Source organism: Pristiophorus japonicus, chromosome 9, assembly GCF_044704955.1.
Source record: "Pristiophorus japonicus isolate sPriJap1 chromosome 9, sPriJap1.hap1, whole genome shotgun sequence".
Taxonomy (NCBI): domain Eukaryota; kingdom Metazoa; phylum Chordata; class Chondrichthyes; family Pristiophoridae; genus Pristiophorus; species Pristiophorus japonicus.
Genome location: NC_091985.1, coordinates 169250626 through 169270153, shown reverse-complemented (window position 1 = coordinate 169270153; position 19528 = coordinate 169250626). Strand labels below are relative to the sequence as shown.

The 19528-nt window shown below is 46.6% G+C and overlaps 1 protein-coding gene across 1 annotated transcript in view; it reads right to left on the bottom strand.

Annotated features, from left to right (window-relative positions):
• Positions 1-19528, bottom strand: part of LOC139272753 (solute carrier family 22 member 3-like) — a 58593-nt gene that overhangs the window by 17593 nt on the left and 21472 nt on the right. The window contains exons 4-6 of the mRNA XM_070888864.1: positions 13789-13957; positions 13567-13684; positions 8087-8193 (exon numbers count right to left, since the gene is read on the bottom strand). Coding sequence (XP_070744965.1) covers positions 8087-8193; positions 13567-13684; positions 13789-13957 — 394 coding nt within the window. The remainder of the gene's footprint in view (positions 1-8086; positions 8194-13566; positions 13685-13788; positions 13958-19528) is intronic.

The window sequence follows — 19528 nt, the reverse complement described above, 5'->3', positions numbered from 1 at the left end:
TTCTCCTTTCTCTCTTTTGCTTCTGCCTCCATTTTATTTCCCTCTGTCTCCCTGCATAGGTTCCCATCCCCCTGCCATATTAGTTTAACTCCTCCCCAACAGCACTAGCAAACACTGCCCTGAGGACATTGGTTCTGGTCTTATAGAAACATTTAAAATAATGAAAGGGATAGACAAGATAGAGGCAGAGAGGTTGTTTCCACCGGTCGGGGAGACTAGAACTAGAGGGCACAGCCTCAAAATACGGGGGAGCCAATTTAAAACCGAGTTGAGAAGGAATTTCTTCTCCCAGAGGGTTGTGAATCTGTGGAATTCTCTGCCCAGGGAAGCAGTTGAGGCTAGCTCATTGAATGTATTCAAATCACAGATAGATTTTTAACCAATAAGGGAATTAAGGGTTATGGGGAGCGGGCGGTTAAGTGGAGCTGAGTTCACGGCTAGATCAGCCATGATCTTGTTGAGTGGCGGAGCAGGCATGAGGGGCTAGATGGCCTACTCCTGTTCCTAATTCTTATGTTCTTATGTTATGTTCTTATGTGGTGCCCACCTGAGGGCAGACGGGACCTCGGTTTAACGTCCCACCCGAAAGACGGCACCTCTGACAGTGCAGCACTCTCTCAGCACTGCACTGGAGTGTCAGCTTAGATTTATGTGCTCAAGTTCCTGCAGTGGGACTGGAACCCACAACCTTCTGACTTGGAGGTGAGCCACAGCTGTATCATAATAAAGGGAAATCACAGTACAAGTTCTTTTTAATTGTTGTTAATGTTACATTAACACTGAATAGTTCAGGAGCAAACATTCAAGAACAGCTCTGTCACATGGAGATAATTATGGAGAGACGTATTGATTGATCTCATGGAGCATGACGATTCCTCTGTCACTGTGGCCAACGAATATCGTATGTGGAAAGCAACCAGCTAGGTTAGGGGGAGGGAAGAGGCCCAGTCGCCGCAGGAGAAAGAGAGGCCCAATCGCCGCTGGTTGGAGGGTGGTCCGGTTGTCGCCGCCGATGGTTGGAGGCTCGGAGAGAAGGCTTGGAGGGATGGCTCGTGCGTGAGTTGGCCCAAACCTGTTTTGTAATTGGTTGCAGTTGCGAGGTGGGGATGGGCAGTGGATCCTTATAGCGCTTGTTCCATGGTTTTAGGGCAGGTCGGGTGTTTTGAGGATTAGGTTCAATGGGGGAGTTTTGGGGGAGAGAGAGGTGGGAGATGGTCAGATGGAGGTCTGTTCGGGGAGAGCTCCCTAGGCCCATCCGCCATGTTTGAAGATCAGGCCCTCAAATCTATCCGCAAGCTCATGGTCTACAGGGCTGTAGTGATACCTGCCATCCTGTGTGGCTCAGACGTGGATCATGTACAGTAGACACCTCAAATCGCTGGAGAAATACCACCAACGATGTCTCCGCAAGATCCTGCAAATCTCCTGGGAGGTCAGATGCACCAATGTTAGTGTCCTCGACCAGGCCAACATCCACAGCATTAAAGCACTGACCACACTTGACCAGCTCTGCTGGACGAGCCACATTGTTCGCATGCCAGACACGAGACTCCCAAAGCAAGTGCTCTACTAGGAACTCCTTCACGGCAAACAAGCCCAAGGGGGGCAGAGGAAACGTTTCAAGGACACCCTCAAAGCCTCCTTGATAAAATGCAATATCCCCACCGACACCTGGGAGTCCCTGGTCTAAGTGGAGGGCGCCGAGCACCTCGAGTCTCATTGCCAAGAGCATTCAGAGACCAAGTGCAGGCAACGGAAAGAGCGTGCGGCAAACCAGTCCCACCCATCATTTCCTTCAGCGACAGAGACTCGTTCTCGAATTGGACTGTTCAGTCACCTAAGAACTCATTTATTGAATGGAAGCAAGTCTTCTTCGATTCCGAGGGACTGCCTATGGTAATGGTGTGGTTGGGGGGAGATATGAAGATGGATAGAAATTCTGAAGTTTTGTAATGATAACTTTTGCAGATTGGGCAGAAACTTGGATGAATGGAACAGTTGAGTGACAGAATCTCAAGAGATTTATATCACAATTAATCTGGTGTAGAACTTGAACTCTTTCCTTATTCTCAGGATACTTTTGCCCCAATTGCTTCAGTGAGTAAAAACCTTAATGCCAGTATAAAATGGGTTTTTCTGGATTAGCCCACACCAACCTTTTCTGCTTATATTAGGAAGGGACGAAAATATTCCAAATAACCTTAGAGTGAGTTTTAGAAAGTGGCTGCTGGTCAGAAGCAGCACACCTTAAGGGCAGGCAAGCTTAGTGATCTGCTCGACACTGGACACACACGAGATTGCCAATTATATCATGCTTAAACTTAACGAAAGAGCCAGCGAGGGTCGTAAGGCTGTAATTATCCTCCTGTCGGCAAGTGGTGTGGTATTTCTACCTCTCCTCGTGAGTTCACTAGTAAACTGCTCAAATTTCCTGGACTGGCCGATTGGCTGACTGCCACTGGGTGGGTATGGGGGGGTGGCAGCGGGGGGCGGGTGGTGTTGGGAGATTCAGCGGTGTTGCAATGTTTAAAATGTTTCAGATTAAAGAACACTTTTTTTTGACGAGGCAGCAGAACAGTGCAACAATGAGTGAGGTAGAAGCAATATCGGGGGGTGTCAGCAGCAGGATTTACTGATGCTATGCAGCAAAGTTCTAGCAGAAATAAGATTCAGAATAGAAAGATTCCTGGGAACTGAAGCAAGAAGGCCCACAAGAGGGTGGCCCAGACTCTAAGGAGGGAGGTGGCAGAGGCTGTTGATGTAACCTCCAACACTCAAAGAGCTGCCAGCTACATAGGAAGTGGACCAATGATCTTTCAAGGTAGGAATGATAAGCACATGACTGACCTCCTTATCTCTCATGCCCAGTGGTGGAATGACCAAATGGAAATCAGGAGATTTCCCAAGTGCCCCTATGAATAGTTCCATAGTACTGCTATTGGCATGTCCCATTTACCACGAGAATCCTTTAGAATCCCATGCCCTTTCGGGAGACCCAGTCTTCCCCCGCTCATGCCCTTCTGGTGTCATTACCTGGGTGGCAAAAAATTGACCTATTCACAGGAAACCTCTGGAAACAACAATGCACTATGTCAACTCAAACCACTGTGAAAACATTGCCTGCCATGAAATGTTAGTGCTACTGTGGAAAGAGAGGTGTTTAAAGGGAGCCAGCACCTGCAAGCATGACAATTATGGGATGCATGCAGACACCTTTGAAAAGAAGCGTGAATGGCAATCAGATTCCTCCGATACTTCACAAGGAACTGGTCAGCTTGAGCAGCTCCATAGAACTTCAATTAGAGGAAGAATTTTATGTGGAAATATTGACAGTTTGTGTATGCACAGTTTTATGTAGAAGGCTTTGATGTGAACAAGTATTATCTTGAAAATTTTGAGTATGCACAAAGAGGAAGCTTTTCAACTTGTAGACAAAGGGAAGAAGCAGTTGGAGTAGGAGGCATAGTGCCAAGATCAGGTTGGTAAGGACAGGGCAAGGGGGATAGCAGGCCGTTTCATCTTCATGTGGATTGTCAAGGTATAGCAGTGCCCCTGCTCTGAACTGCTATTTCTCAAAGGATCATTTAAGTCTTTAAACTGATGAACATGCTTTTGTGTTTTTGAAATCCGAGGAGATGTTTTAGAGGGAGAGGCAAACCACTCAGAGGAACAGCTGGGCTCATCCAGGTCCACAACTTGCCTCATCCTCAACAACTCTGTCACAGTATCTTAGCTGCCTCATCAGCCCAGATACACCCTCTCGGGAGAAAGTAGTTGGTCAGTCAGAAAGATTTTCATTGGGGGATCAATCAAGCACTAGTGAGCACGAGGGCCTGGGACTGAAAGAGGGGGGGAGTGCTGTTGCACCATGGAGGTTCCTGGGGACCAAGGGCCCAGTCTTCAAAAAGCAATGATTCAGGGGCATAGGTCATACACAGGTAGTGGGAATGGTTTCCCTGAATCTGACTGAGATGATGAAGAAGTGGGAGGAGTCTACTACACACATATGGAATACACTGCAGGGAGTTTCTCATGGTGGTAAGAAATAGTTGCAGAGAGTGTAGGAAATTATTAGAATCCTTTATTGAATTTTGTTCTGGACATATACTTCAGAATTCATTTCTGCAGATGTTTGCAATTTAGCGGATGATGTGAGAGTGCGACTTATTTATTATTGAGGCAAGCTACAGAAGCCTTTGAGAATGCAGATCTTTGTGAGATAGTTAATTTTATTTGGATAGTTAATGTTTATTTACTGATAACAGTGGACTATAAGTTCCAGGCTCCTTTCTCTGGTTGCAGTTGATGACTCTCTTGCTCCACCACCTCTCCTTCTTATGCATCTTCCTCCTGATATGGGGATTGACGACATTCTCCATAATCTTTTAGAGTTTCCTGCATAACGATATTATGTAGGTATCAGCAAGCCAGAATAATTCTGGGGACTCTTGGCGGTAGAAATTGCCCTCCGCCTGAAATGGAGTGCACCTACCGGTTTTTATGTGTTTCATCTGCCCCAATTCATGGGGCAGACATTCCGGCGATTTTCAGCTCTTTGGTTTATGTTTCCAGTTGGAGCGGTGTTGGTGTCAGGAGAGGGGCGGAAGTGTGGTCGGATTGGAGTCTCCGCCACTAGCAGGGCAGGTCAGAGTGGCTGACGCTCTTAAGTCATCAACGCCATGTTCAGTTAAAGGGGAGGGCCACTGCGGACTCTGCAGGCACTTTTGTGGCAAACACTGGGCCATCAGGGAGGGTTTCAGACGGACACTGAAGAAGGGGTGCCAGGTTGCCTGTTGGCGGTCCGGCCGAACCCACCTGGCAGTCGGCTGACAAAAAATAAAATGGAGTCACCGGCAGTGCAACCTCCATTTAAGGGAGACCATGCCATCCAGCCACAAAAGGGTACCAATAGAAAAAGATTTCTGGGGCAACTTTCCCCTTTGCTGCTTCTACGTCCTCTCCAAGTGATGTTGCCGCCCAAGGGGTACTGTAACGAGAGCCCCCGGAACTGGGAGCAAGTGGTCTTCTCAGAGTCCGTCTAACATCCAAAGCCTTGCAAGTATGCAGGAGCACTCCCTGCACACTTTAACAACCCTTTAAATGTATTGCACCAAGTCACTACTCCAATAAAATGTAAAAATAAACAGTCTAAAAGCTGAAATCGAAACTTGACTGAAGGATGCGTGTGTCCCTTTAAGGAGCGCTGGCAGCGTTCTTCCATGCATGCTTTGGAGAGGGGGTTATGCAGAGCGGCGACGTCCAAATTCACAACCGTGCATTAATTCTGCAGTTGCACACAGATTGATGTCATGATCTGCATATTTAGATGTGAGCCGAGCGCAGACAATAGCAGCGCTAACAACACCTCCAAAATGGTGGCCGCCGTGGTCATGCTGGAAGTGGGCCGGCCACCATTTTTTTAGCAAAACCGGCCTTAATGGTCGGTGCTACATCCCCAAATTTTGCACCAAAACCTTTTTTGTTCATCAAATTGAAGCGGTTGTTCTATGGGGCTTCCAACATTACATGTGTTCCATCAATTGATCCTTACACCTGTAGGAACACTGTTCGCTGCCTTTGTTTTCCAAGTTCCACGAGGCTTGCCTAGATAAACCATCAGTGACCTGTATTCAATGCTGTGTCGCTGACTGATTTGACAAAAGTCCCCCAAGACTACCTGGAAGGAGCTAGTTAAAAAATATATTAACGCAGTGGTCTCTGTCACTACTATTAACAGTGCTATTTTCTTAATGGAAGGGGTTACAGGTCTTCACCTAGAGTTGGTATAACTCCAATAGCCCCTGAGATGTCAATTGGCAGAGAAATCTAAATAAGACCTAAACCATATGTTGGAAATAAGTTTCTTCTGTGATGCCGTACTCGAATTCCTCCAATTTATCCTCTTCAATTTCTTCCTCTTTATAACACAGGAAGCGAGGGACTCCCATTGGGAATGGCATTTCCCCAGTACAAATATTAGCTTTCTCCAGTACTCATTGTGAATGGTAGCAGACATTTTCAGAGAAGTTCCAAAACACCAAACAGCAAAGCGTCAGCGATACCAGTGCTGCTCATAATCTCTTATGTCGTGGTGGTGTTTTCAGAGGTCAAGTTTGGAAATTCTAATTGGGGGAAATGATCCAGAGAGCAAGGTCATACTCAGTCATGGCTGATGCTAACTGGACTGGTAATTTTTGACCAGGAGAATTCTGGTGTAACACCTTTTGGGGCAAGATTGTGGCGATAAACCACGCCACCCCATTTTGCTACCTTTACCACCACAAAACCACCCAACATTGAGTGGTAAAAAGTGCAGTAAGCCACATAGATATCATACAATGATACCTGAATAGATGAATTTCCCTTGATTGGGCTTGTGCTGCCCCCTCAGCGCGTTTCCCGGCCAATTAGAGGAATCGGGTCTGATAATTTCAATTGCTGACGCTTCATCAGCTGGTTTCCCTAGAACCATGGCCAACTTTCTATTGACATTGTGCTGTCAGTGTTCTACAGCATTGAGGTGCTGCAAACACTGACAATGACTGCACAGAGGTGCAGGGCTGCACCCAGGCTCTCCCATGACTATCCCCATATGCTTATGGAGGGAGTCACAGTACACAGGGAGGTTGTATTTCCTTCCCGTGGATGGAAGAGACCTTCCCAGGAGATCAACACAGCCTGGTTGCACATTGCACAGGAGGGCACAAGCAGGAGTGTGATCAGGAGGTCCTGAGTGCAGTGCTGCAAACGCTTTAGTGATCTCAGTAGATCACGAAACATTAGTACAAAAGACACACTCCACCTTATCCTGCAGTGCCTCTCATCACATCCCTATCACTCTGCATTCCCTACTCCTACACATTCTTACTCATACCAACTTACCTTGCACATCCACTCATCCATCCCTCTCTATCTACATTATCACATCCCCATCTCACTAGCCACCCCTCACACTCACCTTCATCTTAGTGTAATCACAGCAACTAACAACACACGGGTGTTTTATGCAATGTCCCTGTAAAGTTTCTGTTAATGTGGTGTCAAAACATGGAAACCTTTTATTTTCAATACTTTGCGTTTTTGGACAGATTTGTGTGCTCCTTTGGAAGTGGCTTAATGAGTTGCAGTGAATGGTGAGACATAACGGTAGCTCCACAATGGTGATAAGTGTGAAAGGAATGGCTTGGGCATTGTAGGGATGCTTTATGGTATTGGGGTGGGGTGGTACCAACCTGGCGCATCATGTGGCAGCCAGGGTGTTCAGCATCAAGTGAAATAAATCTGGCCATGGTGAGGCCATCTCTGGCCTCCCGGGCAGCAATGTGGTCAGGTGCTGATGCTCTGTGTCCTGTGCAGGTGATTGCAGAGAAGGTTGGTGTTGTTGTTGGTGCTGCTGGTGTGTCTGGTGATGCTGGTGTTGGGGCTGATCGTGGTGGTATTGTGAGGACCAAGGTGAGAGAGTATATGCTGATGGAATAAATGGCAGGTGAAGTAGAGATGACCAAAGTGATCTGTCAATGGTGGGAGAGGTAATGAGATCAGACTCGATGGAGACTTGTGTAAAGACTTGCAGTATCCTGAATCTAGTAGAAATGCAGAGAAGCGAGCATTTAAGGGAACATTTCTTAATCAGCTGGGAGCTTTGACTTGCCATTTGAAGCTGTCAACTCATCAGCTGATTCATTGGCTAGTGACCGCCTGCCTCAGCTTCACAGATGAGATCTAGGCACTGCGGGAAACAGGTAGACGATCCGTCAAATTCGAAAAGCTGGGAAAAAACTATTAAGTGGCTGTAAATAAGCCACTAATTATTATAATTGCCACCCCCGCCGCTGCTTGTCGGGTCTGCTGAGCGCTGACAGACCCGACATTTCGTAAAGGCCTGTGGCGGCGAGTGCACAACGGGGTCCTGACCCGCAGGGAAAAAAAATACTTTCCCACCCAACACGCCACCGATCGTGCCCGCTGAACCCCACCTCTCTCCCCTCCCCCCTCCCCCTTCCCCCGCAAAATACAGCCCAAAGTATCTTAAACATCCAGTAATACATTCAACTTAACCACATACAGTCTCAATTTGTGATCTTACCAGGAGTACATTAAAATAAGTGTGTGCTTTCTCATCTGTGGTCTCCGAAACAAATCTAGTAAGGAAGGATTCTTTACTTCTTCAGAGCTGTTCTCTCCTATTATCATCTGAAAAACATCAGAAAGTCATGTCATTGGAATAAAAGTTAGTTTTAAGTAGTGTGGGTGATTTTTGGTTGTGTGATCAAGTGAGACAAATACTACAAAATTCGACACTTAACACCTGCAGTGCAGTTTGCTGCCCGACTACCACAGTTTTACATACAGAGTTTGAGGCAGCGAAATGCCAGTTCTGAGTAGATCTGAGTGATGATACTCGTTTAAATCAGCAAGATATTTTCTTGCAGCAACTGCAATTATAAAGGCATACACCTTTGCTCTTTCTAGTCGATGCTGATACTGAATATTTTAGCATGTCCATCTGATTCCTGGTAATCTAGGGGGAAAGGGAAGGTCAGGGTATGATCCACAGGTAGTATTGGATTTTCTGCATCTCAACATCTCAACTAAGTTGCTGTTGATCCATTGGCCCCTAAATTCTGCAGGGCTTCTCCCAATCTCCTCCCATATCTCTGCACTAGAACCTCCTACAAATGGCAGAGATACAGCTGCATCTACATTTTCTTGGAGGTTCTGCCAATCTGGAGTTACGGTGGGAGGTTGGGTGAGCTCCCATGGAATTTCAGGGCTTATGGGCCCAAGTTTCGGCCTCAGTTGCTCCTGATTTTTTGGAGCAACTGGTGTAGAACGGAATATCTTAGAAATTCAAATTCTCGGCATTTAGTTTGCTCCAGTTCTAGTCAGTTAGAACAGTTTCACTTTGGAACAGAATTCTTTTTTCAAAAGGGGGCGTGTCCGGCCACTTACGCCTGTTTTCAAAGTTTCGGCAGTGAAAACTTACTCCAAACTAACTTAGAACGGAGTAAGTGAAGATTTTTGTACGCTCGAAAAACCTTGTCTGCACTTTAGAAAATCAGGCGTAGGTTACAAATCAGGCGTAGGGAATTGGGGGGGGGGGGTGTTTAAAGGGAAGTTTACAAACATTAAACACTTCAGTTTTACAAATAAAGAGCCATCATCAATAATAAATGATAAAAACATCAATAAATCAACTAATAAACCAATCAAAAAAAATTAATAAGAAATAATTTTTTACAAAATCAATAAATAAAACATTTTCTACTTACCGACTGCAGCACCGGGAGCCCTCCAACAACATGCTGGGATGCCCCCCCCCACCCACAGTGTGTCTCTGTCAGTGTCTCTATCTCTCTGTCTGTCTGTCTGTCTGTGTCTCTCACTCTCTGTCTGTCAGCGTCTGTGTTTCTGACAGTGAGGGGAGGGGGAGGAGGGGGGTAGAGGGAGAGAGGGGGGGCAGGAGGAGGGGAGGGAGGGAGGGGGGAGGGGGGAGAAGGGGAGGGGGGAGAAGGGGAAGGGGGGAGAAGGGGAAGGGGGGAGGAGGAGGGGAAGGCGAAGGGGGGGGAGGAGGAGAAGGGGAAGGGGGGGAGGAGGAGAAGGGGAAGGGGAGGAGGAGGAGAAGGGAAAAGAGTGGGGGGGAGGCTGAACGGGCCGGGCCCAAGACTTCGGGCAGGGCCTGTCCCCAGCACCAGATTTACAGGTAAGTGGCGTTAGGTCGGGTCGGGTCCAGGGTCGGGAACGCGGGTCAGGTCGGGAGGAGCGCGGGTCGGGGTCGGGAGCGCGGGTCGGATCGGGTCGGGGCCGGTCGGGGTGGGGGGGGGGTGCGGTCGGGGGCGGGGGGAGGGAGGTCAGGTTGGGTCGGGTCCGGTCCTGGTGGGGGGATCGGGAGCGCGGGTCAGGTCCAGTCCGGGGGGTCGGGACCGGTCTGGTCCGGGGGGGGGGGAGCGGGAGTCGAGTCGGGGTCGGGGTCCGGTCCGGTCCGGGGGCGGGGAAGCGGGAGTCGAGTCGGGTCAGGAGGAAGCAGGAGCTGGGCGTGGGAGGCAGCCTTATCCACGCAGCCCCAGTGAGGCCATTCGGCCAGGGCTAGGGGCTGCGTGCTTCGGGCCCCTCCCACACAGTTTTGGGCGCCTGAAGCTACTGCACATGTGCGCCCACTGTAGCGCACATGTGCAGAGGTCCCGGCACTGTTTTCAGCGCAGGGACCTAGCTCCGCCCCCCGCTGCTCGTGCTGCGCCGCGCCGAGGGCCAGAGGACCAGCAGGGAGCCGGAGAATCTGGAAGTTTTTTTTAGGCGCACTTTGTAGCGCAAGAAACGGGCGTCCAGGTCGGGGCTGCGCCGTTCTAGGTGCGGCCCGAAACTTGGGCCCATTGACTCACCCCAAACATTGCCCCATTTCTCTACAAGCTTGGCTCAGTAGCACTCTTGCCTGTAAATTAGAAACTTTTAGCTTCAAACCCCACCGGAGACTTGAACACGTAATCTAGGCTGACACTTCAGTGCATTACTGAGGGAGTGCTGCATTGCCAAAGATAGAATCATACAGCACAGAAGGAGGTCATTCGGGCCATCGTGCCTGTGCGTACACTCTGAAAAAGCTACCAACTAGTCCTACGCTCCTTTTTTCTCTCAGCCTTGTAATTTTTTTCATTTTTAAGTACTCATCCAATTCCCTTTTGAAAGTTATTATTGAATTGGCTTCCATCACCCTTTCAGGCCGTGCATTCCCGATCGTAACAGCACTGATTTAAAGAAAAATTCTCCTCATACCACCCCACCCCCCACCCATGGCTTTTTGCCAATCATCTTAAATCTGTGTCCTCTGGTTACCGACCCTCTTGCCAGTTGAAACAGTTTCTCCCTATCGATAATTTTGAACACTTCTGTTAAATCTCCCCTTAACCTTCTCTGCTGTAAGGAGAACAATCCCAGCTTCTCTAGTTTCTCCACATAACTGAATTCTCTCATTCCAAGTAACATTCTGGTAAATCTCCTCTACACCCTCTCTAAGCTCTTGATATCCTTTCTAAGCTGTGGTGCCCAGAATTGGACACAAGTGAAATTTTGTACTCTATACTTCTATTTATAAAGCCAAGGCTCCCATATGCTTTTTAACAACTTTATCAACTTGTCCTGACATCTTCAATGATGTCATCCTTCAGATGAGATGTTAAGCTGACACCTTGTCAGTCTAATCAGGAATTTGTAAAAGATCCCACAGCAGTTTTTCAAAGAAGAGCAGGAAATTCTTCCTATGCATTAATTAATTGGGGAAAAAAAATAACATGTTGCCGTAATATTTTCTGCTCTATGACTCTGATCTCTCCCCTCCTTTTCCCTCTCCATCTAACTATGCCCCTGATATCTCCTCCTTTTCCAGTTCCCCTCTCAGTGCATATCTCTGATTCCCCAAACAGTATCTGTTTTTATATACCTCAGAGTCTGCATCCCAGCTCCCTGCATGTATTCTCCCCTTGCTCTCAACTTCCAAGCATTCATTCCTTCCCACTTGTGTGTTTATGTATACTCTCTTGCCTATATTGTATGCCTGTAACTTTCCTTTCCCATTCATTCTATGTGACTTAGGGTTTCCCACCACATCCCCTCTATGGGCCCAAGTTTCCGATATCCGCTAGAATGGCGCACCTCCGAGAGGCCTGCCCATTTTATGGAATGAAAAGCGCGCCAAAAACTTACCTCGCGATTCTTCGAGTGCAGCAGGCCTGTTCAGCAGTCAGCGCGGCACAGCACAACAGCGGGGGCGCGGAGCTACAGCTCTGGGCCAAAAAGAGTGCCGGCAGCTGCGCACATGCGCAGTAGCTCCTGGCCCCCAGATTCTGTGTGCGTGTGTTGCTGGCTGTGTATGAGGGGCCCAAAGCACGCAGCCCCTAGTCCTAGCCGAATGGGCTCCTGGAGTGGGCAGAGTGCCGATTTCCAGCCTGCAGCACACAGGCCCTAGCCCTGTCCGGGATCCCAGTGCTCCTGAACAGGTAGGTGAGGTAGGAACTTTTTATTTTTTATTTATTGATTTATTGAATGATTTTTTATTTATTATTTTATTGATTTATTTATAATTTCTTATTGATGATGGTTCTTTATTTTAGAAAGTGAAGTGTTTAATGCTTTGGAAAATCCCCTAACTTCCCTCTAACTTCCCCCCCCGCCCCCCCGCCCCCGCTGCCGATATCTGGCTTACCTGCGCCTAATTCTAAAGTGTATGCAAGGTTTTTCTGAGCGTACAAAAGTTGACACTTACTCTATTCTAAGTCAGTTTGGAGTAACTTTTCGGTGTCTAAACTTGCAAAACAGGCGTAAGTGGCCGGTAACGCCCCCTTTTGAAAAAAAACTGAACTAAAACAAAACTAAACTAACTCACTAGAACCGGAGCAAACTAAATGCTGAGAATTGCGATTTCTAAGATACTCTAAACTAAACTAGTTGCTCCAAAAAAATAGGAGCAACTCCACCCAAAACTTGAGCCCTGGAGTGTTCCATCTTCCACACTCTGTGACACAGAATGTCCCATCATCCACGCTCTATGTAGCTTGATGGAAGACAGAATTGTGGGAACATAAAGGGGAACATTTTCTGTTTCAGTGTACCTCAGCTGGGTATGGGCAGGATGTGCCCTGTGCCAGCCTGAATGAGGCTGGCTGGGGCCTGAGCCATTTGCATTAATCTGGTAAGCTGCCAGCAGGAAAAGCATTCCTTAAAGGCAGCTTGCTGATCAGGGGATGGGAAATCTGGTGGGGCGAATGATTTTGATGGCCATGCAGCAGCACCTTATAAGGAATAGTAGCATCAGGAATGGAAGGGAGCAGCAGTTTTGAGCACATTATTTGCTGCACCTACAGTAGCAAGGAGATAAACTATTGGAAGCCTTTAAGGCACAAAACCCATGAGCGAATGCAGTAAAAAGGAGTGCCAATCTGTTTGCAGCTTTATCTGACTGCTAAGGATCTTTTTAATGGGTGCTCAAAATGGCTGTCTCCCAACTTCAACCACCCATGTTTGGTGGTTTGGAAGAGGAACTGGTGGTAGCCACTCGGGCAGAGACAAATATGGCGTCGGGGGTCATAACTACATCATTGACCCTGATGACTAGATATTCATGAGACCCCCTGTTTGGTTCTGATTGAAACTCCGGCCACCTAGATTGAAGTCACTCAAAAATTGGAACGGGATTGTGGTCACTAAGTGATAAGTCAGTACTTCAACTCTACTCGCTATTTTGGTCTCGCTACTGATCATTTTTAGATGGAAGCAGAGCAGTAGTGACATCAAAATCACCCCAAAGTGTATTCAAGGCCAGACTTATCCATGCTGAAAGATTCATTCGGTATTGGGTTTGCCTTCATTATAACATTTGTTAATTGGATACAGGAGTCTTTCCTCATTCAAATTCATGTTTCCTCATTCAAACTACAACCAAAGGTAAATTTTTATTTTACATACATGTATCCCAAAACTCTTGTAGGGTTTATGCTCTATATAGCATCAACATTGGGGCATTTAAAATCCAGTGATGATTTTCCAATATTCCTAGTATCAAACACAATCTATTACCTCTTTGTAAGTTGATGGGAGACACTTTCCATTCTTTTGTGCAATATCCTGGGCAATTTTCAATGCTTCTTTGATTCTCTTGCGAGATAACAACCACCGAGGAGATTCTGGAATTAAGCTAAAAGTGGATGAGACCAAATTTGTAAAATCAATTCTGCCATGCACTAAGTGATTATTATACAGTATTAATCAATGGAAAAGTTTGCAGTAAATTTAAATTACCAACAGTAAAGCAGCAAGACAAAGTTTGGGACGGTAATGGCCATTTGGATTCCTTTCCAGGATTTAATCAAATATGCGAAACCAGGAAGTAACATTATACCCAAAGAGAAAACCGCTTGTGTTACAACAATAGCAACTCGTCTGTATCTTGATCCAACCAGTTCTGTGGCTGAAAAGAGAAAACAGTGCAATTTGCTCTGAAGATTATAATGGTAGGTACACAATAATAAGACAACAAATTTGTATAGTTATTTGCATTTGACTGAAGCAGGTTGTCCTTAGGGCTGCCAGTGACAGAAGCATGTTCACAGTAGCCCATCTGAGGGATGAGTGAAACTTGGTTGTGCTATTACGTCAGCAGGAAGGGATTTGTGTATGGAAAATGAACCACTTTTGTTACTCTTAGAAAAACTCTGTTCAATGCTGCAGCGCCACTAGAATTCATGGGTATTAATATCATACCCTAGAAATCACGGGTGTTAATATCATAAACTAGAACACACAGGTGTTAATATCATAAACTAGAACGCACGGGTGTTAATATATACTTGAATTCATGGACATTAGTATCATACACTTAAATTTATGGTGTTAATATCATATACTAGAACTCATGGGTGTTACTATCATATACTAGAACTCACAGGTATTAATATATACTTGGAATTCATGGGTGTTAATATCAAACTAGAACTCACAGGTGTTAATATCATAAACTATAAGTCATGGGTGTTAATATCATATACTAGAACTCACGGGTGTTAATATCATATACTCTCTCTGACTGCAACCCACTTTCTGGCCAGCCTCTGAGGTTGAACTGCACCATTCATAGCTAGGGGATTTGAGTATAGGAGCAGGGAGGTCTTACTGCAGTTGTACAGGGCCTTAGTGAGGCCTCACCTGGAATATTGTGTTCAGTTTTGGTCTCCTAATCTGAGGAAGGACGTTCTTGTTATTGAGGGAGTGCAGCGAAGGTTCACCAGACTGATGTATTCACTGGAGTTTAAAAGGATGAGAGGGGATCTCATAGAAACATATAAAATTCTGACGGGACGGGACTGGACAGGTTAGATGCAGGAAGAACGTTCCCGATGTTGGGGAAGTCCAGAACCAGGGGACATAGCCTAAGGATAAGGGGTAAGCCATTTAGGACTGAGATGAGGAGAAACTTCTTCACTCAGAGAGTTGTTAACCTGTGGAATAATTCCCTACCGCAGAGAGTTGTTGATGCCAGTTCATTGGATATATTCAGGGGAGAGTTAGATATGGCCCTTACGGCTAAAGGGATCAAGGGGTATGGAGAGAAGGCAGGAAGGGGGTACTGAGGTGAATGATCAGCCATGATCTTATTGAATGGTGGTGCAGGCTCGAAGGGCCGAATGGCCTACTCCTACACCTATTTTCTATGTTTCTATGATTCACAACCTTGGTGTCCTATTTGACCCTGAAATGAGTTTCTGACCCCATATCTGCTGAATCACCAAGACCGGCTAGTTCCATCTGTGTAACATCGTCCATCTCTGCCCCAGCCTCAGTACATTTGCTTTTGAAACCCTCATCCATATCATTGTTACCCTCAGACTCAACTATTCCAACGCTCTCCTGACTAGCCACCCACCTTGCACCCTTTGTAAACTTGAGCACATCCAAAAACTTTGTTGCCCATGTCCTAACTCGCACCAAGTCCCGCTCACCCATCACCCCTGTGCTCGCTGACCTACATTGATTCCTGCTCCAACACCTCGAGTTTAAAATTCTCATCCTTGTTTCAATTTCCTCCATGGCCTCGCCCCTCTCTATCTCCGTAACCTCCTGCAGTCGGACAACACTCCGTGATCTCTTGAGTTCCTCCAATTCTGACCTTTTGTGCATCCCCAATTTTCATCGCTGCACCATTGGCGACCGTGCCTTCAGCTGCCTAGGCCCTAAGCTCTGGAATTCTCTTCCTAAACCTCACCTGCCTCTCTACATCTCCTTTAAGACACACCTTAAAACCTACCATGCTTTTGGTCACCTGCCCTAATATCATCTTATGTGGCTTGGTGTCACATTATGCCAGATAATGCCCCGTGAAGTGTCTTGGGACGTTTTACTTTGTTAAAGGCGCTATATAAATGCAAATTGTTGTTGTATACCTGCACGGTACTAGAATCCATGGTGTTACTATAAATATACTAGAATTTATGGGTGTTAATTTAATATATTTTACTTGAATTCATAATGTTAATATCATATACTCTATTCATTATGTTACTATATACTAGAATTCATTATATTTATATCATTAACTAGAATTCATGGTGTTAATGTTATATACTGTAGCTTCAGTTCTTTTGTGTATAGAAAAAATCTATGTAATTGTACAGGTGCAGCGTCCCAAATCCGGAACCCTCGGGACTGAGGCCGTTCCAAAGTCTGGAAAAACACGGAATCCGGAACGTTTTTCTGACATCACGAATCCGGAAACACACGAGCCCAGGTTCGGGTATTTCCAGATTTCGGAACATCAGAAAGCGGGTGAGGGGTGCTCGTCGAGGAGCTGTTTGTGTCACCGGCCCCGTCGATGAGGTCATTGGGCGGGGCCCTGCCGCCAAGGAGTTGTTCGAGCGAGCCCCGGCACCGAGGAAGTGTTCGGGCGGGCTGGCGACGAGACCCCGAGGTAAGGGCAGCCGCGGCGAGGCCCGAGGTCGGGTAGGGGCGGTGAGGCGAGGCCTGAGGTCGGGCAGCAGCGGCACCTCGGTCAGCAGGGTCGTTGGGTCCGGATTCCGGAACATTTTATGGATTCCGGACAACCCTGCCACCAATCATTGTGGATTCCGGAACATTCCGGATTCCGGAAGTCCGGATTTTGGATTCTGCACCAGTATTTAGATTTCACAAATAATCAAATTGGCTCAGAGGGGCATTCCAGTTTTTGGTTTGCATTGGACTAGGTAAGGTGTAAATTTTCTCGTGGCTTCTTCTGCTCCACTGCCGTAACTTCAGCGGAAAATCCATTTACATGCAAATAGTAGCCTAGCCTCTGATACCACGTTAATCAATCGAGTATCTGTCACTCACTGTATAACTCAGGATCCTAGTCATTCAGCAAGAAACCAAGCACCATCTAGTGACTCTCGCTCTCACAAGAGCACTACCACTCAGCATTCAGCTTGGCAGGTCTCCAGTCATCCTGGTTAACCCTTGCCACTGGATAAAGACCTAGCTCTGTCAAACTCGTGTGATGGCTGATGTGTAACGGTCACCACACGTTAAAAAAATCCACGCACAGGCATCTTCCACCCCTAAAATTGGGAGTTCAGGACTGGAACATTGGGTCCTTCATTGAAACATCTGTGACCTCATGTGGAAGCAAGTCACCCTCCTTCGTGGGACCGCCTATGATGATGACCACTTACTGAACATAGTGTCAATAGAAGCAGTAAGTGACATAATCCTTTAATGCTGTTTAAGACTTTAAACATTTGTCAACAAGAGGGTCAGAGTTTTATGTTGATGTTGACATGAACGGTAAGTTCACAAAGGGAATGGAATTCTTCATCAACATAAATGGAATGTTGAAATGGCGGAGAGGTTTAGGAAGGGAATTCCAGAGCTTAGGGCCTAGGCAGCTGAAGGCACAGCTGCCACTGGTGCAGTGTTGAAAATGTTAAACTCTAGGCTTTGCTGGAGCAGGAGTCAATGTAGGTCAGCGAGCGCAGGGATGATGGGTGAGTGGGACTTGGTGCGAGTTAGGATACGGGCAAGATTAAGTGGGTAGGACTGTACTACTGAAACTCTTCCACAACATATGAGGTAAAAGCATCCCTCACAGGCATGCTCAAGACAGCCACATTAATGCACAAGAAAGGCAAATGCCCACTTCATGTATCTTCAACAGATCCATATCCCTCTTCAGTAACAACTATAAAATACAGACCAAAATCTAAAATCCCATCTACCCAGACGAAAGGGGCTTCAGATACTTGTCCAATCAAAGAACACCAGGCAGCTATTTATCATGGTCCTCCACGACAGTGACACTGAACCTCCACTCACATTCTCTCAGATCAAGCAGAGGAAGCATTCAAATGTGCAGAGTGGGACATCCTCCCCATGCTCGTGAAAATGACCTTTGGGAAGGCATTCTACAAATGGATCAGATCCCTTTACTTACACCTCACATCCATAAACATCCCAGAATTGGATCACATCGCTTTACTCACACTTTACATTTACAGTGCGCACCAATAGCTCCTACTTCGTCCACATTCGCTATTGAAGACCAGACCAGATTGCTGTTCTCCCCTACCTCCCCCACTTCATCACCCTGGCTAAAGAATGGGTGGATACAGCAATAAGAATAAATTACAAACATTTTCATATTGTTTGAATCAGCACATTTTTAACATTTTATTCTGTTTAACTCATAACCAACGTTACAAAAGAGCTTGAGTCAAACCACGAGCCAAAAGTTCTGTTATACCCTTCTAATGCATTATTTTCCTTATGAACCCAATAATGCTTACACACATTTATAGAAGGACTTTATTCATTTGTATGTATTTGCCCACATTTGACAAACAAGTTTTTAGCACAATTTCAAACACCACCTAGATAGCCTTTAACATAATATGAAACAGTATTGCTAAAGATTAACAAGAGTTTTAATATTATTGTCAAAGCATTTGACACCCTGAGCCTGAAGAGAAATTAAGGAAGCTACCCTATTTGTGCTGGACAGATTGGAAGGATATCAATCCAAACTTTTTAAACAATGAAGGTAATTGATAATGTGAATGATGACAGATATTTTATACAATTTTACCAGAACTGGAGTGTGGGACTATAAGCTGAAGTTGCAACAGAGTAAATGTAGGGGAGAACTTCTTCACATTTAAACCAATTGACTTATGGAATAGATTAGCACTAACACAATGAATACTGTGGAGTTGTTTTAAGTATTCAACAGAGAATTCAGCTCATTCCTGGCTCAACTGGTAGGGGAGGGGTTAGAAAAAGAATTAAAACGATGTAACTATTTGTACTGAACTTTTTTTGACAGACAGGCGTCTGTCCAGCCCTGCCCCTCCTGCCCGTACTGCACTTTTCTGACAGACATGTGACAAGCCCCGCCCCTGTCAAGCTCCATCCCCCTCCCGGCCTGAATCATTCCCTCCACGTGGTGCCGAGAAGCAGGACCTGAGGCTCCAACTCTTTCCCCTCCCCCTGGCCAGCGTGGGGCCGAGAGCAGCGGCCCTGGGGCTGAGATCGAGAGAGAGAGGCTGGGGGGAGAGTGAGAGACACGGGTGGGGGGGAAGACGGATCATGTTCTTCCAACCCCCTAAAAGGGACATCGTTGGAGTGGATGATATACAGAAGTCACGACACTGTCACTATTCACCGTGACCTCTCTCCACTCTCCACTCTCCACTCTCCACTCTCCTGTCCTGTGACAGTTGGAACTGGTGCTCTCCACTCCCTCGTCCTGCAACAGTTGGAACTATTGCTCTCCGCTCTCTCTCCTGCGACAGTTGGAACTGGTGCTCTCCACTCTCCCGTCCTGCGACAGTTGGAACCGGTGCTCTCCACTTTCTCGTCCTGTGACAGTTGGAACTGGTGCTCTCCACTCTCTGTCCTGTGACAGTGGGAACTGGTGCTCTCCACTCTCTGTCCTGTGACAGTTTGAACTGGTGCTCTCCGCTCTCCTCTCCTGCGACAGTTGGAACTGGTGCTCTCCACTCTCCCGTCCTGTGAC